This window comes from Chlorocebus sabaeus, chromosome 19 (genome assembly GCF_047675955.1).
Source record: "Chlorocebus sabaeus isolate Y175 chromosome 19, mChlSab1.0.hap1, whole genome shotgun sequence".
NCBI lineage: Eukaryota > Metazoa > Chordata > Mammalia > Primates > Cercopithecidae > Chlorocebus > Chlorocebus sabaeus.
In genome coordinates this window covers 9596471-9610803 of record NC_132922.1, presented here as the reverse complement: position 1 = coordinate 9610803, position 14333 = coordinate 9596471, and the positions used below count along the sequence as shown (strand labels likewise).

General features: G+C 53.4%; 1 protein-coding gene across 2 annotated transcripts in view; it reads right to left on the bottom strand.

Moving 5' to 3' along the window:
* RANGAP1 (Ran GTPase activating protein 1) overlaps positions 1-14333 on the bottom strand; it is a 40602-nt gene that overhangs the window by 4628 nt on the left and 21641 nt on the right. For both annotated transcript variants that reach the window (XM_007975903.3, XM_007975902.3), the window contains exons 6-13: positions 12368-12502; positions 7956-8114; positions 6432-6545; positions 5914-6013; positions 5743-5827; positions 4356-4539; positions 2287-2406; positions 407-509 (exon numbers count right to left, since the gene is read on the bottom strand). In XM_007975903.3, the coding sequence (XP_007974094.1) occupies positions 407-509; positions 2287-2406; positions 4356-4539; positions 5743-5827; positions 5914-6013; positions 6432-6545; positions 7956-8114; positions 12368-12502 (1000 nt within the window). The remainder of the gene's footprint in view (positions 1-406; positions 510-2286; positions 2407-4355; positions 4540-5742; positions 5828-5913; positions 6014-6431; positions 6546-7955; positions 8115-12367; positions 12503-14333) is intronic.

Genomic DNA, 14333 nt, shown 5'->3' with positions numbered 1-14333 from the left:
CCTGTGCAGGGAAGCTCCAGGTAGAATGGACATGAGCACAGAGGCTCTGAGGTACGCACAAGGGCTCAGCTCTCAGCATCCCTCCTCCCGACAGACCTGCGTCCATCGGGCTTGCGGATGTGACTATCTGGCCTTCCTAGAGTGGGCTCTGGGTTCTAACTCTATATGGCTATGTGGATTTGAGAAAGGCCTCAGTTTCTCAGTGGTGAAAAACAGGGAGACGAGCACCCAGCTGGCTCCACGGCAGGACCATGGCAGGACCCTGATGGAGGAGCAGCACAGGGTCTCAAAGAGCAGTTCCTATGACAGCACTGGGGCTGACGAGTGACGGCGACCACAAAGGGCACCGGGGCCTCACGAGCATCAAGGGCCAGCAGGCACCCCGGCCTCACCCAGACCACATTACCTACTGCATCCTGCACTGCCGTCCTCACAGTAGCTTCGTCCTTGAACACAGATGACACCTTTAGGAAGGCAAAGACCACCTTCTCGGGGTCAGATGTGTCAGTCTGAGGACATAAGAGACAATGGTTGGCCTGTGGCACATGGGGGAGATGTCCCTGGGCTCTGCCACTAGCTAAGAGAGGCCCAGGCAGTACACAGGCCCTTGGCAGGCAAGGACAGGTCCTGCCTTACCCCATGCTGTCCCTTCAGAGTCTGGCTTGGATTTGGCCTGCAGCAAGCAAATATGCAGCATAGAGAGGGAATGAATGAGTGAATGAACAAGGATGAAAAATCATCCCAGCCAGGTGCAGTGGCTCATGCCTGTAACCCCAGCACTTTGGGAGGCTGAGGTGGGAGAATGGCTTGAGGCCAAAAGTTTGAGACCAGCCTGGGCAACATAGCAAGACCCCACGTCAACAAAAAGGAAAAAAACTAGCCAAGGGTGGTGGTGTGTGCCTATAGTCTCAGCTACTTGGGAGGCTGAGGCAGGAGGACTGCTTGAGCTCAGGAGGTTGAGGTTGCAATGAGCCATGATTGCACCACTGGACTCCAGCCAGAGTGACAAAGCAAAACAGTGTCTCACACACACAAAAAGATCATTTCAGGGACCCAGTGGTCCCCATCTTGTAATCGAACTTGAAGAAATAATCTAGGATGTAGACGACACTCACATGCAGAGAAGTTTACCTCAACCTCACTGACAACAGGGAAAAGTGGAAAAAACGTCCAGAAATAGTGCCTGGATTTTAAGTGCTACATCCATGCATTGGAATAAAAATCATGAGAAGAGGTTTTTTTTTTTTTTTTTTTGACACGGAGTCTCGCTCTGTGGCCCAGGCTGGAGTGCAGTGGCACGATCTCAGCTCACTGCAAGCTCCGCCTCCCAGGTTCCCGCCATTCTCCTGCCTCAGCCTCCCGAGTAGCTGGGACTACAGGCGCCCGCCACCTCGCCCGGCTGATTTTTTTGTATTTTTTTAGTAGAGACGGGGTTTCACCGGGTTAGCCAGGATGGTCTCGATCTCCTGACCTTGTGATCCGCCCGTCTCGGCCTCCCAAAGTGCTGGGATTACAGGCTTGAGCCACCGCGCCCGGCCGAGAAGAGTTTTACGGGCACAAGAAAGTGATGAATGGTGTTAAACCAAAGTGATAGGCCACAAAAAGGTTTACATCATCTTATTTATCATGTTAAAAGAAACAAAGAACACAGGCAAAATCTAACAAAGCAATTGGCCGAAATGTTAAGCCAACGCTGAGAGTGCGCCCATTTTATTTCTCTATACCTCCGAGCCTCTGTTTTCTTATCTGTAAAATAAGGGCAGCAAAGTCTACATTTCAAGTTGTCAAGAGGGTTAAATAAAATCATGCCCAAATACAGTACTTGACAGAAAATGGATGCCCCAAAGATCACCTCTGAATGAATGAATGAGCCAGCCAACAAGTTAGGCTGGAGTGAGGGCGCCATCCTGCAACAGGCACGCCACTCCCAGAGGGGCCCGGGCAACAGAGTTGTTCTCCAAGCAGCTGGGCTGACAGAACATGCAGAGAGAAGCCCAGGACGGGGTGGGCACGTGCAAGAGTCCTGAGGAAATTCCCTAACCCCAGTCAGCATGGGAACTGGCGGGCTGCACTTCCTTTAGGCCGAGTGAGGAGGGAACATTTGCAACCCCTGGAGGCTTACAAATACCCTGGACATCTGTGTGTGTTCTAACAGTGGCAGGCCAAGCCTCCCTGCCCCCAGCTGACAGTGTCGCATCCCCAGGTCCCTGAGCTGTTCGTCCCTTTTCTCTAACAGCTCCAGAAGCCACGGCAAGTATAGGGTGGGGGTCAAGGTGTGGCTATTACCTGCTGGGCTATCAACATGGAGCTCTTGGGCCCCAGGCGCAGCAGCTTCTCTGGAGAGGGAAAAGCCAGGAAGGTGGAGACGTCTGCAGGAGGTGGGGAGGACAGCATGGGAGCTGGCTCCTGCAAAGTGGAGGCACAGAGGCTCTGGAGAATTCCGGACCCCAGACTCCCCACCCAGCTGTGCCCATCCCCACACCCAGCACATCCACCCTTCACTCCAGCCCATCTAGGCTCAAAGTCTAGAATTCCTCCTCCCACTCAGCTGCATTTCCCACCTATCAACATCACCTAGAGATGCTGGCCCTGGATGGCTCTTGCTCCAGGAGCCTTTGGTGTCAGGGGGAAGCCCCCTCCCTGGGACTCACAAATACGACCAAGTGGATCCTCATCATGACACACAGTGCCCCAGCAAAGACTACAGAGGCACATGGGGGCCAAAGTGGGTCCCCAGAGAACTACAGTACAGCCTAGGTAAGCCCTGCTAGCACCAGAGGTGCCCAGAGAAAAACCCGAATTGAGGCGCACCTAGCCATTTGTTTAACTGCTTCCGTAAACCAGAGAAGCAGCCCAATTCAGCGTAAGTGTGGGGAGTCCTTGTCCAAAGCCAAGTTCCCCAGGAGCTTTACTTAGGAACCTGACAGGGAATGCAAATGAATGAACTGGAGGTGTGGCAGCCCTGATGCCACCAGCCCCAGGCCAGACACCAAGTGCCCAAGCCAAGTCACGGCCCAGCCACCATCCCAGGAATGGGGGAGCAGTTCCTAAGGGTCACCAAGACAATCTTCTGGTGGGTGGGAAAAAAAAAATTAGAATTTCTATTCATGCTTATTTGTTTATTCTTTCAGAACTCCTTATGCATATCTTTTTTTTTTTTTTTTTTTTTTTTTTTGAGACGGAGTCTTGCTCTGTGCCCCAGGCTGGAGTGCAGTGGCGCTATCTCGGCTCACTGCAAGCTCCGCCCCCCGGGTTCACGCTATTCTCCTGCCTCAGCCTCCCGAGTAGCCGGGACTACAGGCGCCGCCACCTCGCCCGGCTGGTTTTTCGTATTTTTTAGTAGAGACGGGGTTTCACGGTGTTAGCCAGGATGGTCTCGATCTCCTGACCTTGTGATCCGCCCGCCTCGGCCTCCCAAAGTGCTGGGATTACAGGCTTGAGCCACCGCGCCCGGCCTGCATATCTTATAATATACGTAATGCAGCAGCACTGCTACTTATAAATAGACATTTATATTGGGATAAATAGAAATATAGCTAATTATGGCCAGGCGCGGTGGCTCAACGCCTGTAATCCCAGCACTTTGGGAGGCTGAGGCGGATGGATCACCTGAGGTCAGGAGTAAAACAAAGACCAGCCTAGCCAACACAGCGAAACCCCGGCTCTACTAAAGATACAAAAATTAGCCAGATGAGGCTGGGCACAGTGGCTCATACCTGTAATCCCAGCACTTTAGGAGGCTGAGGCAGGCGGATCACAAGGTCAGATCAAGACCATCCTGGCTAACATGGTGAAACTCCATGTCTACTAAAAATATAAAAAATGAGCTGGGCATGGTGGCGGGCGCCTGTAGTCCCAGCTACTCAGGAGGCTGAGGCAGGAGAACGGTGTGAACCTGGGAGGCAGAACTTGCAGTGAGCTGAGATCACGCCACTGCACTCCAGCCTGGGTGACAAAGCGAGACTCTGTCTCCAAAAAAAAAAAAAAAATTGGCCGGACATGGCGGCAAGCACCTGTAATCCCAGCTATTTGGGAGGCTGAGGCATGAGAATCGCTAGAACCCAGGAGGCAGAAGTTGCAGTGAGCTGAGATCACACCACTGCACTCTAGCCTGGGTGACAAGAGTGAGACTCCGTCTCAAAAAAAAAAAAAAAGAAAGAAAGAAAGAAAGAAATATAGGTAACTATCATTACACTGAACCATTTTCTTTTTTTTACTCAATATCATGCAATCAAAAAAAAAATGTTTGTGGCTACTGTGCTTAAGGAGACACCCCCTACCCCATTGTGAAAGCACCTCAGGATTTCACGTTCTCAGGACCAGGGCTCTGATTGTGGCAAATGATAGAAACTCACCCCAGTGTTAGGGTCCAGAATCTTCTGTGAGGGCGTGGCTGACTTCTCTCCCTGCCCTCCCTGCTGAGGCTCCTCCTCTTCCTCCTCCTCTTCTTCTTCTTCCTCTTCCTCCTCTTCCTCCTCCTCCTCTTCTTCGGCTTCCTCTTCTTCTTCTCCTTCCTCCTCCTCCTCGTCCTCGTCGTCACTGCAGAAAGAGCTGGCTGAAGCAGATCCTCTCTACCCAGCAGCCCAGGTTGGCTGCAAGGCCTGGCTCCATGAGCCCAGAGACCTCAGCTCAGCCAGGCGGGAGAGAGCCTGGTGGGGTGGGAGCACCTGCTCCCAGGGCAGGGGTAGGTAGATCACCAGAGAAATCCACGCTGTGGACACAAAAGAATCACATCTTGTTCCTGTCCTCAAGGAGCCCCAGGTTTCATGGGGAGACAGAAAACGAAGACAGCTTTGTCACACCCAGAGCCCAGGGCTTAGCAGGAACACTGCCCAGGTTGAGATGCCAGGGCAGGGGGCGCCCATATCCACATGACCTCAGGAAGCTACAGGTGTGGGGGAGGAAGAAGAGTAGGGGTGTCCTTGCCCCACAGGAAGGCTGGTCCATTTCCGAGGGACTGTGGGACCTGTGAGGTTCAGCCCACCTCGGAGTCCCCAGTTCCCAGCCTCAGCTCAGGGCCTAGCACTGAGGAGACACGACTGAGTATCTGACGCATGAATGAGGCTGACTTGGAGATGAAAGGAGTACAGAGAGCCAGGTGCTGATGGCCCAACCGGACTTGGATCCAGAAGATGGCCACTCCCCGGTCACCCACCTTCGCCTCCAGTAGACTCCCCAGGCCCCACAGTCTCTTCCTTTCTAGAGTCAGCATCTTAAGAACAATACTGAATGCAGCCCCTTCTGGCTACCCCCACCTCTCACCCCCATCACTCCTCAGGCCCCACCACATCAGGATGAGATCTGGCCTCACCCCTTCAGAGGCCTCCCCAACTCCACCACTCTACAGGGTGGCCCCGCTTAGCCCGGACAAGATCCTCTGTTGAATGGACAACTCATTCTGTCTCCCCCGTCATGAGACAGAAACCCTTACTGTCCCACCCTTATAGCCCTGATGCCTAGTGTATGACCTGGTACATAACAGGAGTGCAACCAACATTTCTGAATAAATACAAGTAGAAACAAATAAAGGGGTCAGGTGTGGTGGTGGGTGCCTATAATCCCAGCTACTTGGGAGGCCGAGGCAGGAGAATCGCTTGAACCCAGGAGGTGGAAGCTGCAGTGAGCTGAGATCGCACCACTGTACTTTAGCCTGGGCAACAGAGCAAGACTCCGTCTCAAGAAAAAGAAAGAAAGGAATGGCCTGACCCTGACCTCTGGGGCCGCCCACCCTGAGTTCCCTACCTGAGGGACGCCAGCACCTTGGCCATGTTGAAGCCCTCCAGCACCTCCTGAAGCTGTTCACAGCCTTCTTCTCCCAGGGTGTTGCCTGCTCAAGGGGAGGGAAGAGCAGTCAGCCCGGGGTGCCAGGGCCAGCCCAGCAGACCTGTGCAGAGGCCTCCCCCATCTGACTACCGTTCAGGTCCAGCTTCTCCAGCTCAGTTTTGTCTGCCATGGCCTCGGCAACAGCCAGGGCAGCATCCCTCTTGATTTCACAGAATGACAAGTTCAGCTCCTGAAAATAAGAGGACGGGTTGGAGGCAGGCAGAAACCCAGGCCAGGACACCAGGTTCTACTCTAAGCCTCAGTTTCCCCAAGTGAGAATATGGCAGGCTCTGTCCTCAGGATTGGGCAAAGTGGGCAGGAAGAATAACACCAACAACAAAAATAATGCCCTGCAACCAACGATGAGTCACGTACTGAGTGTGTTTACTATACGACAGTGACGTACACCACCCCCTGCCTCCCACTTTAGAAATGAAGAAACCATGGCTCAGAGGGGTGTGCAGGCTCATACAGCATCACAGAGCGCGAAGTGGGGGAGCTGGGATATGGATGCAGGCCTGCCTGCCTTCAGACCAGACCCCTGCGCCCCCAGCCACCCCACTACCCACAGACCCCAGAGGGAGGATGTCAGGCGTCCAGGCTGGCACCTTTAGCTTGGGCAGGCCGCCACGGATGGCATCTGCAATGGCAACGGCACCCTTGGAGCGCACCAGGCAGTCCCCAAAATTGATCACCTCCACCTGCCGCAAGGTCTTCAAGGTCTGCAAGGTGGAAGTAAGGGTCCAGAGTGAGGGTGCAGGCCACACCCCAGCCCTCAGCAAGCCCCGGGGGCCCCACACGGTCACATCCCACACCAGCCACCACACACTGTCCTCCTTTGCAAGTCACTAGCTTTGCTGTCTTCTTGTAGGCCTCTGGGTCCCTGGCCAAACCTCCTCCACCCTACTCCCCACGTTACAGCGAGAACTCTTCCTGAGACCAACCGAGCAAGGCTCCTGCCCGAGTCTCTGGGCCTTCCACACATAAGCTGATCCCTCTGCCTGAAACACCCATCCCCCACCCTCTCTCTAGAAAAAGACCACTTGTCCTATGGCCGGGCACGGTGGCTCACGCCTGTAATCCCGGCACTATGGGAGGCTGAGGCGGGTGGATCACGAGGTCAGGAGATCAAGACCATCCTGGCTAACACGGTGAAACCCCGTCACTACTTAAAATACAAAGAATTAGCCAGGTGTGGTAGCGAGCACCTGTAGTCCCAGCTACTCAGGAGGCTAAGGCAGGAGAATGGCATGAATCCGGGAGGTGGAGCTTGCAGTGAGCCAAGATCACACCACTGCACTCCAGCCTGGGTGACAGAGCGAGACTCCGTCTCAAAAAAAAACCAAAACCACTATCCTATACAATTTAGCCAAAATGTGATCTCTTCCAGGAAGCCTGCCCTAAGTCTGATTTGAACTTCCTTCTGGCGTGTTCCCCAACACCTGCACACATCTCTGCTAACACATAGGCAGCCGGACTAGCCTTCTGTGGGGCCACGGGGCCCTGGCAACCAAGAAGCCACTGCGTTCAAAGCCCGGCACTGTTACCACCGGCAGCTTCCTTCCCTCCTTGAGCTAGGGTCTCCCTGAAGGCAGAGTCTTTGGCTCAACCCTGTGTGGCCTGCACTTAGTACAAAGCCAAGCACTATATGGGGGCTCAGAAAAAGCTGCTGGGCCGGGCACAGTGGCATGCACCTGTAATCCCAGCTACTCAGGTTGAGATGGGAGGATCACTTGAGCCCAGAAGTTCAAGACCAGCCTGGGCAACAGTAAGACTCTGTGTCAAAAAGTGGTAATAAATAACAAAACAAACAGCAGCTGCTGAACAAATCAACCAGGAAAACAGATGCGGTGAGCAGCCTGAGAACCAAACCAGCGCCAGCCGCTGGGGGCCACAGAGGCAGCTCAGAAGGTGGCATGAAGGATCGGAGCTGCCCGAGGAGGGCGCGGGTTACCTTGTGACCTGAAACCCTGTTCAGGACATGTTCAAAGAGCTGGACCCATGGGGCACACACCCAGGGGACAGGCAGGGGACAGAGCAGTCCCTGCTAAACGGAGCCCCGGCTTCCCTGGAAAGACAGCCGCCAGCCTCTGTCTTGCGTGTCGTAATTGGCTCTGCCACACTCGCCTCACCTCAGCCATGGCCACGGCGCCCTTCTCGGTGAAGGTGTTGTCGTTTAGGTTGATGACCCGCAGCAGGGGGTTGACGGCGAAAGCCTGGGCCAGAGCAGTGACACCAGGGTGGTTGATCCCATTCTGTGGCATGTGGACTTCCTCCAGGGTCCCGATGACCTGTGAGGAGCAGGCAGAGAGTGGAGGAGGCCCCGAGTGCCAGGTGACATCCAGCAGGCGGGAGAGCAATTCCACACAGCAGGCACAGGAATGGGCTGCCGCCAGCACAGGGCAGGAGCTCATCTGTGGGATTCTGGGGCATGGCTGCATCTGACTCTTTCCACAACCTCATGAGGGAGTCCTACTGCCTGGGATAGGATCTCCACCAGAGAAAAGACTAGGAATCAAAGAGGCAAAGTGACTTGCCCAGGGTCACAGAGCTCTAGATCCAGTAGGTCGATTTCTTGTTCTCAGTCTGGTATCCTCTGCACAGAGGGGACCCTGGCTGTGGTGGGCAGTCACTCACGGCCCTTCTCTGGATGACATAGCTCCATGTGACCTTTCTTTCTTGGGGCCTTCCTACCCCACCCACCTACACAACATAACCCCTTTGACATAGCGTGTCCTTCTCTGGGGATGATGGGGGTCTTCCCTGGGCCATGCAGTCCTATCACAGCCTGGCATTTTGATACCCATTCTCTCTGCCTGGAACACTCTGTCTCCTTATTTTATTTTCATTTTTTTTCTTTTTTTGAGATGGAGTCTCATTCTGTCGCCCAGGCTGGAGTGTAGTGGCATGATCTTGGCTCACTGCAACCTCCACCTCCTGAGTTCAAGTGATTCTCCTGCCTCAGCCTCCTGCGTAGCTGGGATTACAGGCACACACCACCACACCTAATTTTGTATGTTTAGTAGAGATGGGGTTTCACCATGTTGGCCAGGCTGGTCTTGAACTCCTGACCTCAGGTGATCCAGCGTCCTTGGCCTCTCAAAGTGCTGGGATTATAGGCGTGAGCCACCACACCTGGCCAGTCAGCACTTTCTTGACAGGCTAACTCATATGAGTTCTAGGGCTCTTGTTTTGGTCACCTCCTCTCCCAGGAAGGCTTCCCGATTCCCCTAGGCAGGGTCCAGTGCTCTTCCTCTGTGCTCCCGGAGCACCTGGTCCCTCCTCTATCATGGTGGTCCTCACCCTGCCTACATTCAAAGCCTATATTCCATCTGCACCCCATCAGCCCCTGAGCTTTGGAGGAGAGGGCCATGTCCCAGTCTCCACTGTGACCCAGGACTGAGGGTAGGCCTGGCATAACTGTGCCAAGGAGCCTTCCGCTGTCCTCGGGTGCTCAGTGAAGCATGGGGCGATGGGGGTAGCGGGTGGTCCACAAATAAACACAGTAAGGCAACTGAGGCACACTCCAGGTCAGGCCTTCTTAATATTTTCTGTGCCATGAACCCTTCAGGCTGTCTGGTGAAGCCCCTGGGTCCTCTCTGCAAAAAATGGTTTTTAAAATTTTAAGATAAATTATACAGAATTACAAAGGAAATCAACTCAGAACAGTTATCAAAACATTTAGGAAAAAATTCCAAACACGTGCTGTAGTGATATACAAACTTCTTCTTTTTTGAGATGGAGTCTCGCTCTGTCGCCCAGGCTGGAATGCAGTGGTGCGATCTCGGCTCACTGAAAGCTCCGCCTCCCATGTTCACGCCATTCTCTAGCCTCAGCCTCCCAAGTAGCTGGGACTACAGGTGTCCGCCACCACGCCCAGCTAATTTTTTGCTTTTGTATTTTTAGTAGAGATGGGGTTTCACAGTGTTAACCAGGATGGTCTTGATCTCCTGACCTCGTGATCCACCTGCCTCAGCCTCCCAAAGTGGTGGGATTACAGGCGTGAGCCACCGCATCCAGCCACAAACTTCTTGTTAATGCACTAAATAAGATCTAGGGGTGGGTTCGCTATTACTGTAATTTTGATGTAGTGAGAAATATTTCTATATATCAGCAATAATTATAACTTCACATGAAATATCTGTGATTTCCACTGGGGATAAAGTCACAAGATTTTCTTTTTATTTATTTATTTATTTATTTATTTACTTATTTATGAGAGAGTCTCACTCAGTCGCCCAGGCTGGAGTGCAGTGGTGTGATCTTGGCTCACTGCAAGCTCTGCCTCCCAGGTTCACACCATTCTCCTGCCTCAGCCTCCCAAGTAGCTGGGACTACAGGTGCCTATCGCCATGCCCAGCTAATTTGTTTGTATTTTTAGTAGAGACAAGGTTTCACCGTGTTAGCCAGAATGGTGTCGATCTCCTGACCTCATGATCCACCCGTCTCAGTCTCCCACAGTGCTGGGATTACAGGCATGAGCCACCGCACCCGTCATTTATTTTTAAAAAAATTTTAGGCCGGGTGCAGTGGCTCAAGCCTGTAATCCCAGCACTTTGGGAGGCCGAAACGGGCGGATCACGAGATCGGGAGATCGAGACCATCCTGGCTAACACGGTGAAACCCCGTCTCTACTAAGAAATACAAAAAAAACACTAGCCGGGTGAGGTGGCAGGTGCCTGTAGTCCCAGCTACTCGGGAGGCTGAGGCAGGAGAACGGTGTGAACCCGGGCGGCGGAGCTTGCAGTGAGCCAAGATCGCGCCACTGCACTCCAGCCTGGGCGACAAAGCGAGACTGTCTCAACAAAAAAAAAAAAAAAAAAAAAAAAAATTTTAGGCTGGGCACAGTGGCTTATGCCTATAATCCCAGCACTTTAGGAGGCCAAGGCGGGTGTATCACCTGAGGTCAGGAGTTTGAGACCAGTCTGGTGAACGTGGTGAAACCCCATCTCTACTAAAATACAAAAATTAACATGGTGGTGTGCACCTATAGTCCCAGCTAATTGGAAGACTGAGGTGGGAGGATCACTTGAGCCTGGGAAGCTGAAACTGCAGTGGGCCAAGACTGCTACTGGTGCACTCCAGCCTGGTCACAGAGTAAGACCCTGTCTCAATAAATCTTTTGTTTGGTTCAGGGGCTACACGTGCTTGTCTGTTATGTGGGTTATTCACAGGCCTTTCTAATGCTGTGAGGTTTATTGTCTACATTCATGATCAAAAGTCACACTACATACTTTTGCTATGTTAGGGATAAATAATGATGTTATTTTTTCCTCATCCATGTTCACAGACCCCTGAATTCTATCCACAGACTGGAAGGGATTAAGAACTCCCATTCGAAGCCCACCAGAGGATACCTATGAAGGCTCAACACAACCACAGCACACCACCTACTCCTAGTGTACTGAGGACAGCAGGCTGAGGGCAGGGAGGGGTCCAAGGATGGTAGCGAGGCCCCCTCCAGCTCGAGGAGGGAGCGGGGGCTCCCCTGCAGCCAGGGATGCGGGAGACACAAGGCAGATCTCTATGGTGTTCACTTGGCACTGAAGCAGGCAAGGGGTGTCTATAGGCAGGCTCTGTGGGCAGGCAGGACAGTGGGTGCCATTCCGGCCCGTACGAGCAATGCTCCTAGGATACTGTTTGCTGAAGAAAACACTTAAATGAAGAGAAGAGGGGCTGGGTGTGGTGGCTCATGCCTGTAATCCCAGCACTTTGGGAGACCCAGGTGGACAGATCACTTGAGGTGAGGAGTTCGAGACTACCTGGCCAACATGGCAAAACCCTGTCTCTAATAAAAATACAAAAATTAGCCGGGTGTGGTGGTGAGCGCCTATAATTCCAGCCACTCGGGAGGCTAAGGCAGAACTGCTTGAACCTGGGAGGCGGAGACTGCAGTGAGCCAAGATCGTGCCACTGCACTCCAGCATAGGTGACAGAATGAGACTGCCTCAAAAAAAAAAAAAAAAGAGAAGAGGGAGACAGACCCCAAAGTTTTCAGTCCTGTTAGGAGCAAATGTGGCCTTCTGCTGGCACTCGCAGTCGGGGACTCAGCAATGTCCTGGGGGGATGGGGAGAGGAGAGCGGAAGAAGAGCGGGGACAAGGTCACCTGAGAGCACCTCATCATCTGGCCCCTGAGCCCTGCAGATGCCCCTGCCTGTCTCCCTGTCTTGGGAAGTCTGGTATGTTCCTTCTCTGTGCCCCACACCAGGGGCTGGGCCAGGCTACTGTCAGTACTCCCGTCATCTCATTTCACCACTTCTGAGCCTGGCAGACGACACTCTTTGGTCAGAGCGGCCTGCCTGGCCTGAAGCCCCGCAGGGGGCTGCTGCTGGCTTACCTGAGGGAGCAGTCACACACCTTTCCAGAAATGCATGACAAGAATCCTGGCCCATTTTCAGATGGACTAACAGGCTTGGAGGGGGCACGTGACGCCCCCAGGTCTCTCGGCTGAGTGCCAGCCACGGATTTGCATCCAGGACTGTCAGCCTACTAAACCAAGTGCACCTCAGGGTCACGGGCGCAGGATGGACAGAAACCACTCACCCTAAAAGCTTCTGCCAAGGCAGTGGCGCCATCGTTCTCCAGACGGTTTCTGCCAGCCACGAAGACCTTCAGGGCCAGAGGCTTGCCTTGGGCACTGGATTTCCGGTGACACTCGGTCAGAGCTGCAGCCAGGATCTGTGGGGAAAGGTAAGGGGCCCAGGCCATGGGCAGGAGCCCCTTCTCCCAGTGGGGCAGCCACTGCCACTGAACTGCTCTTCAACATCCCACGCCACCCACCAGTGCAGGTCAGGAGACACAGGACTGCTAACAGCACAACAGTCACACCTTCCATGTGCCCAGCACTTCAGTTTACAAAGGTTTTTACATCTAATGCTGCGTCACACCAGCCTGAGAGGTTTAGCTTTACTTCAGAGACTGAGGAAAGGGAGAGACCACATGGAGTGGACGACCTTTCAGCCAGGTCCAGAGGAGGGACTTCCTAGTCAGCTTACTTCATGACTCCTGTTTTCCAGCTGAAGAAACTCAGGGTAAGGGGAACAGAAACTTTCTTATAGTCAATAAACAAGTGGTGGACGCTGGACCAGAGCCCAAATCTTCCAGCTTCTCTTCCATGCACCACAATGTCCAAGGGAGCCAGCTGCCAAGTCCACGGTCCAGAAGGACCTGTCTGATACATGCCTGTATCTCAGCTGGCCAGGCATGGCAGGGGCTTGCCTGTTGGCAGTAAAAACCTAACACCCACCTTGTCCTGTCCCTGGTGTGGTGCCAGGAAGTAGCTTCTACCCTGGTTACACCAATAGGCAAAGCACTGAAAAACGGAGACTGACAGATGGGAATCACAGCCCATGGTAAACGCGACACAAAAGAATCATGAGTGAGTGCACCAAGAGAGAAGTGAGATTTACAGAACACCTGACGTTTGCAGAGCACCTGCTAGGGCACCCTCGGCATATTTTCTCGTTTCAACCTCAACACTAGCCTGGGAGGAGGCAGGCGGGATTGGCCGTACTTTACAGATGAGGAAGCTGAGGCTCTGAGAGGTGAGTGAATCGGCCAAGGTCACCCAGCAAATATTTAGCAAAGCCACACATGGCGGGTAGGTTGGCCTAACTCCTGGCATGAGACTGCACATAGCCGTCCTTGAGGAACAGAAGAGCCAGCACCTGCCTGACTCCACGGTGGTGATGGTGGATCATGTACACACTCAGGGTAGAGGCATCAAACTTCTGCCAAAGACCAGCCTCTGAGGAAGCTCCTCAGCAGCAGCAGCCGACTGCTAGGTCACCCCCATTCTCCCCGATTCCTTGGAGGCCACGTGGTGAGGGCCTTAGCTCCTGAAGGAGTCCAACTTGGGTAGGGAGAGTTCCCCAGCACAGGGCCACGCCTCTTGCCCCGTCGACTCCTCTGGGCCCTCTTATTCTCATGGTGCATGGCACAGAAACCACACTAAACACACTGTCCAGAAGAAAAAGATGCCAAAGGACCTGCAGGCTTTGGTTAGACACCCAGACTACGGCGTCTGAGCTCCCAAGAGGCGCAGGTTGGCAAGGCCAAGACCCAGAGATCTAATTGAATTAGTGGTCCGAGGCGCAGAGAACCATTAATCAAACTCCACGGTGGGCCTGTCTGCCCAGGAGGCCCTCTGGTCCTGGGGTTCAAAACTCATTCCCCAACTCATCCCACTGCAAGTACAGGACAGGACAGACAAGCCCTGGCTAGTAGGAAAGCTCCCTTAGCCTCAGTTTCCAGACACTGCTGGACGGGAGAAGGGAAGTAATGGAAGGAAAACTGAAGCATTTTGCTAGAATAGAGTCTCTGGCTCTCCTAGCATATCCCACTCATTCTAGGTTGGGCCGCACCTGCTTTCTGTGCTGATGCAAACATTTTTATATCTTTTTTTTTTTTTGAGACGGAATTTCGCTCTTGTTGCCTATGCTGGAGTGCAGTGGTACCATCTCAGCTCACTGCAACCTCTGTCTCCCGGGTCAAGCAATTCTCCTGCCTC